Genomic DNA, 18,604 nt, shown 5'->3' on the forward strand with positions numbered 1-18,604 from the left:
CTAATAAGGATTCTTGGTGCATCCAAAAATGGAGGCTAGCCCCGTACCCAACCAGGAAGTTGGCACATCCGTTTAAACACCCCAATGGGGGGAGGTCTGCGCATGGTCATATTCACCGATGTGCACATGCAAACCCTCGTAGCAAACGCCTCTGGCAAGTTTTACACTCACCGGTGGCGTTTCCAAAAATGATTGACCGGCATGGGCCGGTTGCTGAGGTCCGTCCAGCGTTTCAAGGTCGTACCCACAAAAAAAAATAATATAAGCGCGCCCATGGAAACACTGGGCGGATACCAACGAACGCAGGCGTGGCCCTGTCTGCTTGTGGCGGGCGGATGACGTCACATGTTGTCAATGCCCACCCTGAATTCGCACAAGAACGGGCAAGTTAAAATTAAGTCCAGGCTTACTTTTATCACACCACAGACTCCGATGCCAACCACTGTGTCACACAATTGGGCAAATGTTGCCAGTTTGTTTTCTCAACTGGATGTCTAGGTCTGTAAATGCAGCTGACTGGTGCAGTGGTTACCCTGTGAATGCCCACATGAACAGGTCTCGCTGTAAACCGCTTGTGAAAATTGCTGACATAAATATGGTAGCTGAAAGTGAGCAGCTTCTACACATGCACCAATGTAATTATTCTTACCCTTAAATCAAATGATTGCAGTTTAGAGATGAAGAGGCATGGCCGTACAGTAACAAAAATAGTGTTTTAATTTAACTTGAAAAAAGAAACAAAAAAAAAAACATTGATTACACAGTCATTTCATTGAGATTTGATTGGCTGCGGTCTCTGAACATGTGACATATTGCACGAGGTTCCATCTCCTGCAGCTGTATACAGGTAACCGTGGGTGACGAGGGAACGTGGGTGATGTAATCTCGCTCACCCCGTTTGAAGTGTGTTAGCTGTGGCGATGCTGGTGGGGGGGGCAATAAAAAACAGGGTGTATTATCCAACAATAACCCAGCAATTCACATTACAGGAAAACAGATGAAAAGATCATTGCATAATGTTTGATTTGGAATAAGCCTCTGAGCGTCTGATGCCCCCACGACTCACCAAACCTTAAACTCTGTCCCTGCTGGATGTTCTCTTCTGTGTGACCTTCCCCCTAACTAAATATGGCCCTCCACCCAGAGGAGGAGCAGCTCTCCCCTTCTCCTTCCCTTCCCCTATCCCATGCTATACTCTAGCTCCCTCCCCCTCCCTCTTACAACCATCTATGGTCAAAACGCCGACGGCCACCAGCTATATTCCCTTGTGGGGGTCCACGACCCCCATAGGAGGGAAGAATAGAACGTGCCCGCAGCGTGGCTGACTCCAGGCAGTCGGGATAATGACTGTCGGAGTCCCGTACCACACCCCACTGGGACACGGTCATGTTGGAATAGAAATAGGAAAAGGGCCTTCCCCAAACTGTTACCACACAGCCCCATATCATTATCCTTCCTCCACCAAACATCAGAGTTGGCATAATGCGGTCAGGCAGGTAACGTTCTCCCGGCATCCGCCAAAACCCAGACTCACCCATCTGACTGCCAGACATAGAAGCATAATTCGCCCCTCCACAGAACACGCTGCTACTGCTCCACATTCCAGTGTCTGTGCGTTACACCACTCCCTCCGACGCTTGGACTCGGTGATGTGAGGCTTGCATGCCACTGCTTGGCCGTGGAAACCCATTCCCTCTGCACAGTGATTAATGCCGGTGGGATGTGGGAACTCCGCTATGGGATCAGCAGAACTTTGGTGACTGTTATGCATCAGGAGCTTTAGCAGTCACTGACCCCGCTCTGATATAACCTGGTCTTCCGCTTGTTCCTAAACACTTCATCTTTCTTATAACATCACTTACAGCGAACCAGGAAATAAACAGCGGGGACGAAATCTCACAAACTGTCTTATTGCAAAGGTGGCATCCCATCACTGTACCACGCAGTGGTGGCATCTCATCACAGTACCACGCAATGGTGGCATCCCATCACTGTACCACGCAATGGTGGCATCTCATCACAATACCACGCAAAGGTGGCATCTCAACACAGTACCACGCAAAGGTGGCATCTCATCACAGTGCCACGCAAAGGTGGCATCTCATCACAGTGCCACGCAAAGGTGGCATCTCATCACAGTGCCACGCAAAGGTGGCATCCCATCACAGTACCACGCAAAGGTGGCATCCCATCACAGTACCACGCAAAGGTGGCATCTCATCACAGTACCACGGAAAGGTGGCATCCCATCACAGTACCACGCAAAGGTGGCATCCCATCACAGTACCACGCAAAGGTGGCATCCCATCACAGTACCACGCAAAGGTGGCATCCCATCACAGTACCACACAAAGGTGGCATCTCATCACAGCACCACGCAAAAGGTGGCATCTCATCACAGCACCACGCAAAAGGTGGCATCTCATCACAGTACCACGCAAAAGGTGGCATCTCATCACAGTACCACGCTAGAAGTCACTGAGCTCTTGAGAACGACACATTTTGTATCACACATATTTGCATATAGAAACTGCATGTCTAGGTGCTTGATGTTCTACACCTGTGGCAACGGGTCTGATTGAAACACCTGAATTCAATCATTACCAGTGTTGTTTGTGTTTATATGAATTTACACTATATGGACAATCAATGCAGAGATTTATGTTATGACGCTGGTCTTGGAAACAGCTGTCGCGCTGGTGCAGTATGCGGCAGATATGAGATGGATGTTGTGAAAGTGGGGTGTGGGCTTGTCAATTCGCTGATATATTTTTCCCTTTTTATATCTCACCTGAGTGGGGTTTTCCTTCGCACCATCTGAATGTCAGAATTAAGGGGCGAGACACTCCTGGCCGGGACATAAGGAATGTCAGATAGTCTACGAGAGAGTCTTCACTTTGTTCTTCACTCTGTGGCGGAAAGTGCGTTGGTGATATCTTGCTGCGCTCTTTACGACTGCCCAAAGGAAGCTCCGCTGTATACTCACCGGCATCTCACTTCTTCCTCGGCTCTTCACCGTCACCGCCCCCCGGGAGAGAACCCGCGTCTGCAAGGCCTCCCAGAGGTCGTTGGACACGCCCAGCATGAGCGAGACGGCCTCGTCTTGGAGGTAGACCTGGACTTCCCCTGATCCGTCCTCCGCTTTCACACTGAAGCAACAAAAGGGATGAGACAAATACATACTGGGCCTAATTCAGACCTGTGGGCAAACCCATCCCCTCGCATGCGGTCACCTAAAAAACAACTCATTCAATGGTCTTTGTGTTGATTTTTTCCAAACCGGCCCATTTATCTCAGCCCTTGTACCCCTGTTCCTCCACCTTCGCCTTATCGTTCCCCTGCATAAATCTCTGCAGTTATAGAGACTTGATTTGAGAAACCGGTAAAAAGTGGAGAAGGCGGCCATGTTGACCAATCCGCTTGGGACATTTTACCACATCGACAGGTGTCCTTGTGTCAAACCAGTCACTGTCAACCCCAGGGCCAGATTAAGGTGTGTGGGGGCCCTGGACAAAAAGGTCTGTGCCCCCCCCCCCCCCCCGAGTATGGTTAACCACCCCCCCCCCCCCCCGGGGGCGGCTGGTACCTCCTGCCTTGCGGATACCGGCTCTCTCGGCTCCTGCTGCTTATAAAAAAAAAAATGACAATCGGAAAATGGCTGTCCCCATACAGTTTTTGAGGATGCTAGAGGAGGCCGCCTCTAGCAACCTCAAAAGCTGTCCTTCGTATGGGGGCAGCCATTTTCCGAATGTCACTTTTTTTTTTTTTATAAGCAGCAGGAGCCGGGAGAGCCGGGACCCGCAAGGCAGGAGGTACAGGCCGCCCAGGGGACATACTTATTAGTTACGCCACTGTCCCTGCGGCGTATGTGAAGTGAGCGGCGTAGTCCCTGCAGCAGATGGGAACTAGTAACTAGCTCCCATCTGCTGCAGGGACCCCGCCGCTCACTTCACATACGCCGCAGGGACCCCCTGCGCCGTTAGCACTACCCACCCTGCGCTGCCAGACCGCTCTGCCTGCCACCCGTGACCTGCCACCGCAGCAGTGGGGTGGCGGTTGTGGGGGCCCCCAGATGTGTGGGGGCCCCGGGGCTAATCCGCCACTGGTCAACCTTATAAACCAAACCTACGGGCACCTTCCAGTTGGTGGAGTGCACCTTATAAGGCACACCGAGCATTTTGTGCTGCGCATCCGATTCTCTGGTGGAGGTGATGGGGTGACGTTACAAGTTCCGACGCAGCTAGGGCGGCAGGGCGGACCCTATTAGATAGGTCTACAGCTGGGCACTCACCTGGCTTTGGCTCTGAAGATCCCGGACGGAGATTTACAGGAGGGGGAGCGGTCGCAGGCAGCCTAGAGATGGGAAGAAGACACTCAGCCAGGTGACAGCAGGACACCCCGGAAGCCTTAGAACTGTGCATTTACCTGTAGGAAGCTGCTTCCACACATGGAGCAATCCCAGCACAGGGTCAAGCTGAAGATGCAGGTCACCGAGCAGACCGTGCGCTGCGGCGTCAGAGGGTTGGGCAGGCTCCCGAACAGCGCAAGTGCGGGCGCGGCAATAATCTCACTGATCAGAGGGGAGACAGAGGAGGGCGGACGCCACATTGGTAACGGAGAACATCTTTAATTGAAAAAGTGGATGGCGAGTACCACGCACTCACCTGCCCGCCGCCTCCGGGGCGCTGAGGACTCGCACATAGGTAGTGGGAACGCTGCGGAGGTAGGCCCGGCCAGACCTAGTGGAGATATGAAAACGTCACCAGCAGATAACTGAGCATCACCGACACAAACACCTGGGTCAGCGGCTTCCCCGCTACGGTCCGCCCACAGCGGCCACAAGACAAGAGCCAGAAATGCCCTTTAGGGCCACAAGATGTCTAATGTCACTGGGTCCCAGATGCAACATAATACCTGGACACTCTCCTCTCCAGTCCGTGCATGAATACTGTGGCCCCTGGGAGCAGCCCCAAAGGGTAGGGGCCCTGGAACAGATCCAGGTAAACCGACGCAGATGACTGGCTGTCGGACTGTGCCAGGTTCACCTTGAGGGAGACTCCGGGCGGCAGGAAGCTGTCTGCGGAGGAACACAGGGCGTCAGGCGGCACCGAGGCTACGGGGCGAGAAGATGAATCACGCTTACCGGGAGCACGTGTTCTGGGTGACCGCACGCATGTGCTCTGCGTCTGGCACATGCAGCGGCTCGACACCACGCCAGTCACAGACAGCAGGGAGCCACGGGAGCTGGGAAACAATGCATCACTTGTGAGTAACATGCCAGTCATATCAGGATGTCTCACGTGAGGGGTCACTGACCTGCCCTTTAACGCTTCCTCTATGGAGAGACCTTCAGCTTGGCGCTGTGGAGGCTTGGGGGTCTGAGCACACACAATGGACATATGAGTCTGAGTACATACAAGGCAGGAGGCTCAGCTTGTATATAACAGAACTAGTTACCTCCACGTCTTCTAGTGTCCAGGCACTGCAGACTGTAAGGCAGCGAGGACCATGCGGCATTCCCGGGGAGCAGAGATCAAAAACCCCAGAGTCCTAAAATATATAAATTCTCTGTAATGGATGTTGTCAAAGGGAGATATGAGCCTGCCCCTCCCCCTGCAGGGTGACACAGACAGAAGGGAGCTATGAGCCTGCCCCTCCCCCTGCAGGGTGACACAGACAGAAGGGAACTATGAGCCTGTCCCTCCCCCTAGAGGGTGGCACAGTGACACAGACAGAAGGGAGCTATGAGCCAGCCCCTCCCCCCTGCAGGGGGTCACAGTGACACAGACAGAAGAGAGCTATGAGCCAGCCCCTCCCCCTGCAGGGTGACACAGACAGAAGGGAGCTATGAGCCTGCCCCTCCCCCTGCAGGGTGACACAGTGAGTACAGTAATACAGTGATGGGGTCTCACCGGCTCTCCTGTAGCAGTGATACGATAGAGCCTGTTGGGTTGGAGGAAAGGGAACCAGCGCACAGAGGAGGACGAGAACAGCAGGACCACCTGTAGATAGAGGCACATGGAGTAGTACACGTACAGCCACCGAGAGTGTAATCAGGACTAAGGGAACCACTCTCTTACCTGTTCGCCTCCCTTACTTCCAGCCGCCCTCCCTGGCTCTTTGCCTCCTTCCTCTGGGGACAGATCCTGGAGGTCCACCCAGGAAGCCCTAGCCTGGAACTGTATCCCCTTGTCATGTCCATGAACAATCATTCTGCCCTCCAGACTGTCAATCAGTAAGTGGCGCTGTGCCCAAGAATCTTCCAATCGTGGTACTTTACTAGGCATGGGCAGGTGGGACTCCGGGACATGGCAGGTGGGGCAGCTGTTGGAAGAGTGGAGGACGCGGACATCCCGGGTGTGAAACACAGCGTAGGTCCTGAGGGAGAGACGTACATGAGACAGGGAGGGAGATGGGCGAGACAGACAGCGCAGAGCATCTGTTATAGGGAGAAGAGCTGGCTACCTGCTGCGAGGATCCTCCCCGGTCTCCCTGTCCCGGATGCTCTCTGCCACCAGCTGGTACTGGCGCACCTCAAGGACGCAGCCTAGAAGAGGAATATTAGAAGCAGTTGTATCAGCCAGTACAGCGAGGGTACCCGGACAGCCGTGGGAGACGATAAGGCTTATGTCATAGTGTAGTCAGACATGAGGGCCGGGTGCCGGCGGCAGGGCGGGCAAGAGGGCCGGGTGCCGGCGGCAGGGCGGGCAAGAGGGCCGGGTGCCGGCGGCAGGGAGGGAAAGAGGGACCGGGGCCAACTACAGAGTGGGACCCTGGGGGGAACAGGAGGTCAGTATCCTGGGGGACAGGAGGACTAGAGGGACAGATGCGTATTACCTGGGTACAGAAGGGCTTGGGACTGATTACCAAGAGCTGATTGCCAGGGGGGGGTGTCAAGAGGGACGGGTGGCTGATTACCGGTCAGGAGTGCTGACCGACTTGGTTGATAATGAATTGTGAAGAGCAGTGAATGGAAGCTCACCTAACCAGGCGATAGGCGGGCACGGCAAGATCAGGCAACTGAGAGTTGACCACTGGTCTTTTAATTGGAGAGATCCCGCTGAGGAAACATGAAGCACCCCAAGGAGAACCTGCGGCAGAGACATGTTACATAGAGACAACATGCGTGAGCTAGATGGTACAGTGTGGGACTGTAGGTACATGTCAACAATTACATACTACTGAAAGAGCAATAGCGACATGGAAGCTGTGCACTATAGAAAGAGCTTTAGATGGATCATGTTCCACAGGACCCCACCCAGATAACATCAGGGTCAAAACGCAGGCACTCACGTGAGGGGAGGACAGGTCTTCAGATCTCCGTGAGTGATGGCACCAGTGGAGACTGCGATTGGATTCCTCTCTCTGGAGATACTGGGAGGTGGAGACTAGAGAGGGGATAAGAGAGAGACGAGGGAGACACCAGGGAGGAGAGAGGGGAGAGTACTGAGGAAGAGGAGGAAAAGAGACATCATCGGCATTAGGTCATGGACACCACACGCCACCCACTACCACCCCCCAGCGGTCTCTTACCTCCCGCAGAGGACAGTCATGAGTGTCTGCCAACATCTCTTCCTGTAGGTCCCTCTCACTCCTCCCATCTGTAAAGGAGGACAACGCGGGGTGCAAGAGCATCTCCGTGAGGCCCTGGACACCAGAACCTAGGGACCGTGTGAGGCAGCGCTGTCTCATGAGACGAGGACACAGGCTAAAGGTCAAGGAGAACCATGGCTGTTATGTATTCTGGCACCTCCACACTGACAACTACATGTGGAGCGGTCTACACCACCCACACTAAGCTTGGAGAGAGATCAAGCATCAGCCAATCAGCTTCTAAGAACAAGGTTACAAGTGGTGCAACCTGGAACTGAGTGGTTGGTGCTTTATCTCTCTCTCCAGCTTTTATACCCTTGTGGTCATTCTAGCCCCCTTCTTCTTTCAAACCCCATGCAGTTCCTCTTTCCTGCCTGGGGTGTTACTCTCTGCTTTGGTGCTTCTAGCACAGTCTGGTCTGTTTCTGAGTACTGATATACAGACCAGATATGTGCTAGAAGCATCAAAAGCAGATAGTGAAACCCCAGGCAGGAAAGAGGAACTGCATGGGGTTTGCAAGATGCAGGTACTAGAATTAACACTATATATTCCCCCTTTGTTATGCTGTATCCAACAAAACCATTTTCATCTTTACAGGATCCCTCCTATGTATCCTTCCTGACAAGGACATAGCAGCTGCTATGGGGCCCAGAGCTGAGAGGGGCCACCTTCCCTGTCACAGTTACATGTGTTATATACAGGGGTATAGCTAACATAGGTGCAGGGGGAGCAGCTGCTATGGGGCCCAGAGCTGAGAGGGGCCACGGTGCAGGGGGAGCAGCAGCTATGGGGCCCAGAGCTGAGAGGGGCCACCTTCCCTGTCACAGTTTCATGTGTTATATACAGGGGTGTAGCTACCATAGGTGCAGGGGGTGCAGCTGCTATGGGGCTCAGAGCTGAGAGGGGCCACCTTCCCGGTCACAGTTACATGTGTTATATACAGGGGTGTAGCTACCATAGGTGCAGGGGGTGCAGCTGCTATGGGGCCCAGAGCTGAGAGGGGCCACCTTCCCTGTCACAGTTACATGTGCCATAACCAACGTTTGCTATGAAGCCTACCAATATTTATACACCCCGATATTATCCCCTCCTTCCATAACGCCCTCTCCCCTACAGAACACCACCGGTGGAGCTTACTTTTCCTGCACCTTCTCCACAGTGTCGCACACCCACAGATACTCCGGGAGCCTCAGCCGGTAGCGGAAGAGAAGGTGGAGGTGAACATTACTGGTTCCAGAAGAGGAAGAACACGGAGTGCTGAGATGTGAGAATCGGCGGATCATGACCCTACTTCTCAGACAACACGAGACCACAAGTGTGGGGAAGAGAGGGCTGGGAGATTGCTGGAGGTGAGCATCAAATACCTGAGACACAGAGAGAGTGAGTGGTGCAAAGTTAACGCAGAAGTATGGCAGGCGAGGAATGTAACCCTAGGCTCTCACCTCCACTCTGGCCCCCGTCCTCAGACCTCTCCCACCGTTCCGCAGCTGCGTGTACGCGGTGCACAGGACCACGGCCCCATCCAGCTCATAGAGACCGGCACGTGCATCCCGGATGCGCGTTATCACCCCCTAGTGGAGAAAACAGCATGGTGCAAATTATGTCACTTCACTTCAGTTTCCAGCAAATTAATGGTACCTGCTACTCTTTCCCATGATGCACTTTTTTCCTAGGTTGTTGCATCACATGACTACTTACTAGCCTTTGTTGTGGTGCCTCTTGAGATCTGCACTGTGCGTTACAGACATGTGGCCTAGCACCTTACTCTGGACACTGACGGAGATCACGCGGCCTCCTCACCTGGTAGGTTAAAGTCTTGGACTCTTTCTGGTGTCTCTCCCTGTCTGACTCCTGGGGGCAGCTGCCTTCCTCACCCGAAGCCGTGGTGTCTTCCGACCGCTCACATATAGGGGAGGAGGGAGGCGCAGTAAGCGGAGGACGGCAGAGAAGGTGGGAGGAGGAGGTCGCAGCCAAAATGTGCTTAGAGGAGTCACGTAGTGATGATACAGATAGAGCGGTCACTTCATACGTGTCACCCACTTGGAGAGCGTGGTACCAGGAGAGCTTGGATGGAACCTGTGGAAATGCAGTAATAAAAACAGTGTTGTGGATTGGAGTGGGATGAAAATCTGTCCCTGCCCCAGCAGGGTGACACAGACAGAAGGGAGCTATAAGCCTGCCCCTCCCCCTGCAGGGTGACACAGACAGAAGGGAGCTATGAGCCAGCCCCTCCCCCTGCAGGGTGACACAGACAGAAGGGAGCTATGAGCCAGCCCCTCCCCCTGCAGGGTGACACAGACAGAAGGGAGCTATGAGCCAGCCCCTCCCCCTGCAGGGTGACAGACAGAAGGGAGCTATGAGCCAGCCCCTCCCCTTGCAGGGTGACACAGACAGAAGGGAGCTATGAGCCAGCCCCTCCCCTTGCAGGGTGACACAGACAGAAGGGAGCTATGAGCCAGCCCCTCCCCTAGCAGGGTGACACAGACAGAAGGGAGCTATGAGCCAGCCCCTCCCCTTGCAGGGTGACACAGACAGAAGGGAGCTATGAGCCAGCCCCTCCCCTTGCAGGGTGACACAGACAGAAGGGAGCTATGAGCCAGCCCCTCCCCTTGCAGGGTGACACAGACAGAAGGGAGCTATGAGCCAGCCCCTCCCCCTGCAGGGTGACACAGACAGAAGGGAGCTATGAGCCAGCCCCTCCCCCTGCAGGGTGACACAGACAGGAGGGAGCTATGAGCCAGCCCCTCCCCCTGCAGGGTGACACAGACAGAAGGGAGCTATGAGCCAGTCCCTCCCCCTGCATGGTGACACAGACAGGAGGGAGCTATGAGCCAGCCCCTCCCCCTGCAGGGTGACACAGACAGACGGGAGCTATGAGCCTGCCCCTCCCCCTGCAGGGTGACACAGACAGAAGGGAGCTATGAGCCAGCCCCTCCCCCTGCAGGGTGACACAGACAGAAGGGAGCTATGAGCCAGCCCCTCCCCTTGCAGGGTGACACAGACAGAAGGGAGCTATGAGCCTGCCCCTCCCCCTGAAGGGTGACACAGACAGGAGGGAGCTATAAGCCAGCCCCTCCCCCTGCAGGGTGACACAGACAGAAGGGAGCTATGAGCCAGCCCCTCCCCCTGCAGGGTGACACAGACAGAAGGGAGCTATGAGCCAGCCCCTCCCCCTGCAGGGTGACACAGACAGAAGGGAGCTATGAGCCAGCCCCTCCCCCTGCAGGGTGACACAGACAGAAGGGAGCTATGAGCCAGCCTCTCCCCCTGCAGGGTGACACAGACAGAAGGGAGCTATGAGCCAGCCCCTCCCCCTGCAGGGTGACACAGACAGAAGGGAGCTATGAGCCAGCCCCTCCCCTTGCAGGGTGACACAGACAGAAGGGAGCTATGAGCCTGCCCCTCCCCCTGCAGGGTGACACAGACAGAAGGGAGCTATGAGCCTGCCCCTCCCCCTGCAGGGTGACACAGACAGAAGGGAGCTATGAGCCTGCCCCTCCCCCTGCAGGGTGACACAGACAGAAGGGAGCTATGAGCCTGCCCCTCCCCTGCAGGGTGACACAGACAGAAGGGAGCTATGAGCCTGCCCCTCCTCCTGCAGGGTGACACAGACAGAAGGGAGCTATGAGCCTGTCCCTCCCAACCACGGTGACACACTCACTTGAACAATGACAGGAACAGACTTTTTTGTATCTTCAAGTATGAAGGAAAAGAAGGTTTTGCTGCGGATCTGGACAAGCGATGTGACAGAGGACAACTGTCCGGTAACTGAGACACGGAATCCCCGAGGATGGGACCTGGGAGAACATGGAAAGAGGCAACGTGAAGAGAGAGAGAGAGAGGTATAAAGTGTTGCGGGAATGGAGCACACAGGAAGGAGAGCAGAAAACGGACAGGCAAAACAGAAGGCAGGGAACCGGGGGCAGGGGTGACCTGGTAAGGGCAGAGAACCTGGCAAGGGCAGAACAGGGAAGGTGGAACTGGTTGGGCAGGGGGAACCAAAAGGAGCAGGGCGAACCTGGGAGGGCAGAAGGACCCTGGGAGTAGAAGAAGGAGCAGGGGGACCCTGGGAGGGCTAGAAGGAGCAGAGAGACCCTGGGAGGGCTAGAAGGAGCAGGGAGACCCTGGGAGGGCTAGAAGGAGCAGGGAGACCCTGGGAGGGCTAGAAGGAGCAGGGAGACCCTGGGAGGGCTAGAAGGAGCAGGGAGACCCTGGGAGGGCTAGAAGGAGCAGGGAGACTCTGGGAGGGCTTGAAGGAGCAGGGAGACCCTGGGAGGGCTAGAAGGAGCAGGGAGACCCTGGGAGGGCTAGAAGGAGCAGGGGGACCCTGGGAGGGCTAGAAGGAGCAGGGGGACCCTGGGAGGGCTAGAAGGAGCAGAGAGACCCTGGGAGGGGAAGAAGGAGCAGGGAGACCCTGGGAGGGCTAGAAGAAGCAGGGAGACCCTGGGAGGGCTAGAAGGAGCAGGGAGACCCTGGGAGGGCTAGAAGGAGCAGGGAGACCCTGGGAGGGCTAGAAGGAGCAGGGGGACCCTGGGAGGGCTAGAAGGAGCAGAGAGACCCTGGGAGGGCTAGAAGGAGCAGGGAGAACCTGGGAGGGCTAGAAGGAGCAGGGAGACCCTGGGAGGGCTAGAAGGAGCAGGGAGGCCCTGGGAGGGCTAGAAGGAGCAGGGAGGCCCTGGGAGGGGAAAAAGGAGCAGGGAGGCCCTGGGAGGGGAAAAAAGGAGCAAGGGGATCCTGGGAGGGGCAGAAGGAGCAAGGGGACCCTGGGAGGGGCAGAAGGAGCAAGGGGACCCTGGGAGGGGCAGAAGGAGCAAGGGGACCCTGGGAGGGGCAGAAGGAGCAAGGGGACCCTGGGAGGGGCAGAAGGAGCAAGGGGACCCTGGGAGGGGCAGAAGGAGCAAGGGGACCCTGGGAGGGGCAGAAGGAGCAGGGGGACCCTGGGAGGGGCAGAAGGAGTAGGGGGACTCCGGGAGGGGCAGAGGGGCCCTGGGAGGGGAAGAAGGGGCAGAGGGGCCCTGGGAGGGGAAGAAGGAGCAGGGGGACCCTGGGAGGGGCAGAAGGAGCAGGGGGACCCTGGGAGGGGCATAAGTAGGGGGGGTGCAGAAGGAGCAGGGGGACTCCGGGAGGGGCAGAAGGAGCAGGGGGACTCCGGGAGGGGCAGAGGGGCCCTGGGAGGGGAAGAAGGAGCAGGATGCTCCTCAGGGAGGGCCAGAGGGAGCAGGGGGGCTCCGGGATGGGGCAGAGGGAGCAGGGGGGCTCTTGGAGGGGACTCCAGATGAGAGAAGCTGGCAGAGACTCGGGATTCCTCCTCCCCTTACCTGTTACCTAGGAGCCGAGATGCATATTCCGGAGTAATGGATGTGACACCGGCAGGACTTGGCACTTCTTTCCTGACCATAGATGGGGTGATTGTGATAGGAGGCGACAGCACCTCCACATACCCTCCTCCGTGCTTCGCGGGAATGTAAGACCAACATGGAAGCAGAACCAGGGACCCCAGCAATGACAAATCAAACTGCGTCATCTGCAGAGAGACAATGCTACAGTTGTCATGGGTAGTTCTGCATATTACTGCCACCTAGTGGTAACTGCGTGCATAGCTGAGAGCAATGTTGTGCTGTAACCTATAGCAACCAATCAGAAGTCTTCTTAGAACAGGGAGATCTATGGACACGTGTACACTACAGTATACACAGCGCTGGCGGTGCAGCCATCTCACCTCACACATTACACAGCCGCTGGCATCTCTGATATACAAGTTCCCATCATGCACTAAATTGCCCCCGTGCAGGTAGTCTGATATGTATCCGACCAGGAGGAGGCGGGCTCTTGGCAGGATGGTGTCCATATCCGCCATCTGCTCCGCACCCTCGTCACTCCATCGCTGGAACTGCTCTGTGTCCCAACCCAAGAGGGAAACGCACGGGGAGCGCTGGAGGGAGAGGAGCTGAGATACCGGGGTGAAACTGGGGGGGAGGGGGGAGATAAGAGACAGTAGATTAATGACCAGTTATAACATTGCAGGACAGCAGCAGGTGTATACTACAGAACACCAACCTCTAGGGATAGCCACCAACATATCCATGTCACCTCTAGGACCGTCGCAGGGGACTCTACGCCTCCAGTACTTACGATACGCATTATGCACCTCTAGGACTAGCGATAGGCATTACGCACCTCTAGGACTAGCAATAGGCATTACGCACCTCTAGGACTAGCGATAGGCATTACGCACCTCTAGGACTAGCGATAGGCATTACGCACCTCTAGGACTAGCGATAGGCATTACGCACCTCTAGGACTAGCGATAGGCATTACGCACCTCTAGGACTAGCGATAGGCATTACGCACCTCTAGGACTAGCGATAGGCATTACGCACCTCTAGGACTAGCGATAGGCATTACGCACCTCTAAGACTAGCGATAGGCATTACGCACCTCTAAGACTAGCGATAGGCATTACGCACCTCTAGGACTAGCGATAGGCATTACGCACCTCCAGGACCAGCGATAGGCATTACGCACCTCTAGGACTAGCGATAGGCATTACGCACCTCTAGGACTAGCGATAGGCATTACGCACCTCTAGGACTAGCGATAGGCATTACGCACCTCTAGGACTAGCGATAGGCATCATGCACCTCCAGGACTAGCGATAGGCATCATGTACCTCTAGGACTAATGATACGCATTACGCACCTCTAGGACTAGCGATAGGCACCATGCACCTCTAGGACTAGCGATAGGCATTACGCACCTCTAGGACTAGCGATAGGCATTACGCACCTCTAGGACTAGCGATAGGCATTACGCACCTCTAGGACTAGCGATAGGCATTACGCACCTCTAGGACTAGCGATAGGCATTACGCACCTCTAGGACTAGCGATAGGCATTACGCACCTCCAGGACTAGCGATAGGCATCATGCACCTCTAGGACTAATGATACACATTACGCACCTCTAGGACTAGCGATAGGCACCATGCACCTCTAGGACTAGCGATAGGCATTACGCACCTCTAGGACTAGCGATAGGCATTACGCACCTCTAGGACTAGCGATAGGCATTACGCACCTCTAGGACTAGCGATAGGCACCATGCACCTCTAGGACTAGCAATAGGCATTACGCACCTCTAGGACTAGCGATAGGCATTACGCACCTCTAGGACTAGCGATAGGCATTACGCACCTCCAGGACTAGCGATAGGCATTACGCACCTCTAGGACTAGCGATAGGCATTACGCACCTCTAGGACTAGCGATAGGCATTACGCACCTCTAGGACTAGCGATATGCATTACGCACCTCTAGGACTAGCGATAGGCATTACGCACCTCTAGGACTAGCGATAGGCATTATGCACCTCTAGGACTAGCGATAGGCATTACTCACCTCTAGGACTAGCGATAGGCATTACGCACCTCCAGGACTAGCGATAGGCATTACGCACCTCCAGGACTAGCGATAGGCATTACGCACCTCCAGGACTAGCGATAGGCATTACGCACCTCCAGGACCAGCGATAGGCATTATGTGCCTCCAGGACTAGCGATAGGCATTACGCACCTCTAGGACTAGCGATAGGCATTACGCACCTCTAGGACTAGCGATAGGCATTACGCACCTCTAGGACTAGCGATAGGCATTATGCACCTCTAGTACTAGCGATAGGCATTACGCACCTCCAGGACCAGCGATAGGCATTACTCACCTCCAGGACTAGCGATAGGTATTACGCACCTCTAGGACTAGCGATAGGCATTACGCACCTCTAGGACTAGCGATAGGCATTACGCACCTCTAGGACTAGCGATAGGCATTATGCACCTCTAGTACTAGCGATAGGCATTACGCACCTCCAGGACCAGCGATAGGCATTACTCACCTCCAGGACTAGCGATAGGTATTACGCACCTCTAGGACTAGCGATAGGCATTACGCACCTCTAGGACTAGCGATAGGCATTACGCACCTCTAGGACTAGCGATAGGCATTATGCACCTCTAGGACTAGCGATAGGCATTACGCACCTCTAGGACTAGCGATAGGCATTACGCACCTCTAGGACTAGCGATAGGCATTACGCACCTCTAGGACTAGCGATAGGCATTACGCACCTCTAGGACTAGCGATAGGCATTACGCACCTCTAGGACTAGCGATAGGCATTGTGCACCTCCAGGACTAGCGATAGGCATTACGCACCTCTAGGACTAGCGATAGGCATTACGCACCTCTAGGACTAGCGATAGGCATTACACACTACTGGACTAGCGATAGGCATTACGCACCTCTAGGACTAGCGATAGGCATTACGCACCTCTAGGACTAGCGATAGGCATTACGCACCTCTAGGACTAGCGATAGGCATTACACACTACTGGACTAGCGATAGGCATTACGCACCTCTAGGACTAGCGATAGGCATTATGTGCCTCCAGGACTAGCGATAGGCATTACGCACTACTGGACTAGCGATAGGCACTATGCACCTCTAGGACTAGCGATAGGCATTACACACTACTGGACTAGTTATAGGCATTACGCACCTCTAGGACTAGCGATAGGCACTATGCACCTCTAGGACTAGTGATAGGCATTACACACTACTGGACTAGTGATAGGCATTACGCACCTCTAGGACTAGCGATAGGCATTACACACTACTGGACTAGTGATAGGCATTACGCACCTCTAGGACTAGCGATAGGCATTACACACTACTGGACTAGCGATAGGCATTACACACTACTGGACTAGTGATAGGCATTACGCACCTCTAGGACTAGCGATAGCCATTATGTGCCTCCAGGACTAGCGATAGGCATTACGCACTACTGGACTAGCGATAGGCACTATGCACCTCTAGGACTAGCGATAGGCATTACACACTACTGGACTAGTTATAGGCATTACGCACCTCTAGGACTAGCGATAGGCACTATGCACCTCTAGGACTAGTGATAGGCATTACACACTACTGGACTAGTGATAGGCATTACGCACCTCTAGGACTAGCGATAGGCATTACACACTACTGGACTAGTGATAGGCATTACGCACCTCTAGGACTAGCGATAGGCATTACACACTACTGGACTAGTGATAGGCATTACGCACCTCTAGGACTAGCGATAGCCATTATGTGCCTCCAGGACTAGCGATAGGCATTACGCACTACAGGACACAGGACTAGCGATAGGCACCATGCACCTCTAGGACTAGCGATAGGCATTACGCACCTCTAGGACTAGCGATAGGCATTATGTGCCTCCAGGACTAGCGATAGGCACTATGAGGAGGGCCCTGCTCACGAGAGCTTACATTCTAAAGGGGATGCAGTTACTAAGGACACAACGCCTCTAGAACTGTGACTGGGGATAATGCACCGCTAGGACTATTGATATAATAATGTAACTCTAGTGCTAATGATGGGATCATAGAAGCAGCGGGAGTGTAACCGGGAGCATATAGCTGTTACCGGGAGCATATAGCTGTAACCGGGAGCATATAGCTGTAACCGGGAGCATATAGCTGTAACCGGGAGCATATACCTGTAGCTGAGAGGAAGTTGGGGACAAATGGTCTGGATACATTTAATGACGGCATCACAGATGTCAGGAGCCCCTCTGTCCTGGCTTTCTTCACACACATTATCCAGGACATGTCTCCGAGCAGCCTCCAGCCAGGCGGTGACCTGTGTGACATAACCAGGAATTAGGGATGGCCATCGATGTTTTACAATCATCAATTATTTATGACTGATGTCAAATGCTTTTGTTTCCCTCCAAAGATGGCACAAATCTTTTTTTTTTTTTAAATGCAAGGCGGAGACAACCACAAAACCCCGCCCCCTCAAACTGTGATTAGGTGGCGGGACATTCAATGAAAAAACACCATTGATGGTCTCAGATGCCATAATTGACATCCATCGATGGCCAATCGCAGCTCCTCATCGATAGTATAATCGATAGTGATCACACTGATCCCTACCAAGAATGTCATCTAGTCTTCATTCAAAACCCATGTAGTTCCTCTTCCCAGCCGGAGGTGTCGTTCTTTGCTATGATGCTTCTAGCACACTCTGGTCTGTGTGCCAGCATTGAAATACAGACCAGAGTGTGCTATAAGCACGGCAGCGGAGAGCAATACTTGAAAGGTGCAAGGAGGGGAGGTGGGGACACACAGTCAGCACAGACACTGATTCTATCAACACCCGCCCTCACTGTATCTCACACACACACACCTCATGCCTGACACTGACCTGGGCTCCAGGTGGCCCCTCTGCGTCCATGGCAGTCACCCAGTCCTGCACACACGTCCCATTGCCAGCCACTATGAGTGAGACAGGAAGTACTGGCGGAAGGAACTGGCACAGGCGCACTGGGATGTGTGATGTACTGGCGGAAGTGTGATGGTCAGAGCCACATGTGGGGTCCTGGCGCCATCTGGTGACTACAAGGTGAATTGCACACATATAATGTTATTCCGAATACTCTCATAACTCGTGCTCGGAACGTGGTAAGTAATACATCTGTATTTGTTATATTATAGGAGATGACTCTGCACTCACAGCTTACACACCATTACATGATCAGGTGTCCACTCCTCACAATCAACAATACCAGGCTTTAATAACAACAGGTTCTGTATAATCAAACGTCTCACTGCTTATTTATTTTTCCAGGTGATAAAATGAATGAGCTCCTTGCATACCTCCCAACAGTCATTTTAGAGGGACAGTCCTGATTGTCAGGGCCTGTCCCGCTGTCCCACCCGCGGGCGGCAGTGTCCCGCGGTGCGGGGGGGCTGTTGGGAGTCCCCCCCTGTCAGCTGCTAAGCAGCGGGGAATAAACGCTGTGTGCATGCGCACAGCGTCTATTCCCGCAGGCTGGGGGCATGGCTAGAGGCTCACAGAGCCTCTGGGTCATGCCCCCATAGCGGCAAAATGGGGGCGTGGCCTCGCGGGAGAGCCGCGAGTATAGACCACGCCCTCAAATTAGGTCACA

General features: G+C 54.5%; 1 protein-coding gene across 2 annotated transcripts; it reads right to left on the reverse strand.

Moving 5' to 3' along the window:
- Window positions 1-691: 691 nt before the first annotated feature.
- On the reverse strand, window positions 692-17,970 carry CTC1 (CST telomere replication complex component 1). Of its 2 annotated transcripts, XM_083185516.1 has the most exons (24): window positions 17,860-17,970; window positions 17,150-17,292; window positions 13,313-13,559; window positions 12,912-13,117; window positions 11,255-11,390; window positions 9,394-9,669; window positions 9,036-9,164; window positions 8,731-8,957; window positions 7,534-7,708; window positions 7,294-7,446; window positions 6,983-7,091; window positions 6,466-6,547; window positions 6,081-6,378; window positions 5,913-6,002; window positions 5,458-5,550; window positions 5,317-5,378; window positions 5,144-5,244; window positions 4,915-5,077; window positions 4,665-4,739; window positions 4,426-4,570; window positions 4,292-4,353; window positions 2,987-3,149; window positions 2,792-2,909; window positions 694-923 (listed from the first exon to the last, which is right to left on the reverse strand). In XM_083185516.1, exons 1-24 carry the CDS (start codon window positions 17,887-17,889, stop codon window positions 757-759), a joined length of 3,450 nt encoding a protein of 1,149 aa, XP_083041642.1. In that variant the 5' UTR covers window positions 17,890-17,970; the 3' UTR covers window positions 694-756. The 2 variants fall into 2 exon arrangements, with proteins under 2 accessions (XP_083041641.1, XP_083041642.1); XM_083185515.1 differs by having other exon boundaries at window positions 692-923; window positions 5,144-5,378.
- Between the last annotated feature and the right edge of the window lie 634 nt (window positions 17,971-18,604).

This window comes from Crinia signifera, chromosome 4 (genome assembly GCF_055691185.1).
Source record: "Crinia signifera chromosome 4, ASM5569118v1, whole genome shotgun sequence".
Taxonomy (NCBI): Eukaryota; Metazoa; Chordata; class Amphibia; order Anura; family Myobatrachidae; genus Crinia; species Crinia signifera.

Coding starts and splice junctions, on each gene's coding strand:
- CTC1 (XM_083185515.1), bottom strand. CDS start 17,889: ATGGACGCAGAGGGGCCACCTGGAGCCCAG. Junction 5,551..5,912: donor TCACTGCTACAGGAGAGCCG/GTGAGACCCCAT, acceptor TATATATTTTAG/GACTCTGGGGTTTTTGATCT. Junction 3,150..4,291: donor ATCTTCAGAGCCAAAGCCAG/GTGAGTGCCCAG, acceptor TTGTTGCTTCAG/TGTGAAAGCGGAGGACGGAT.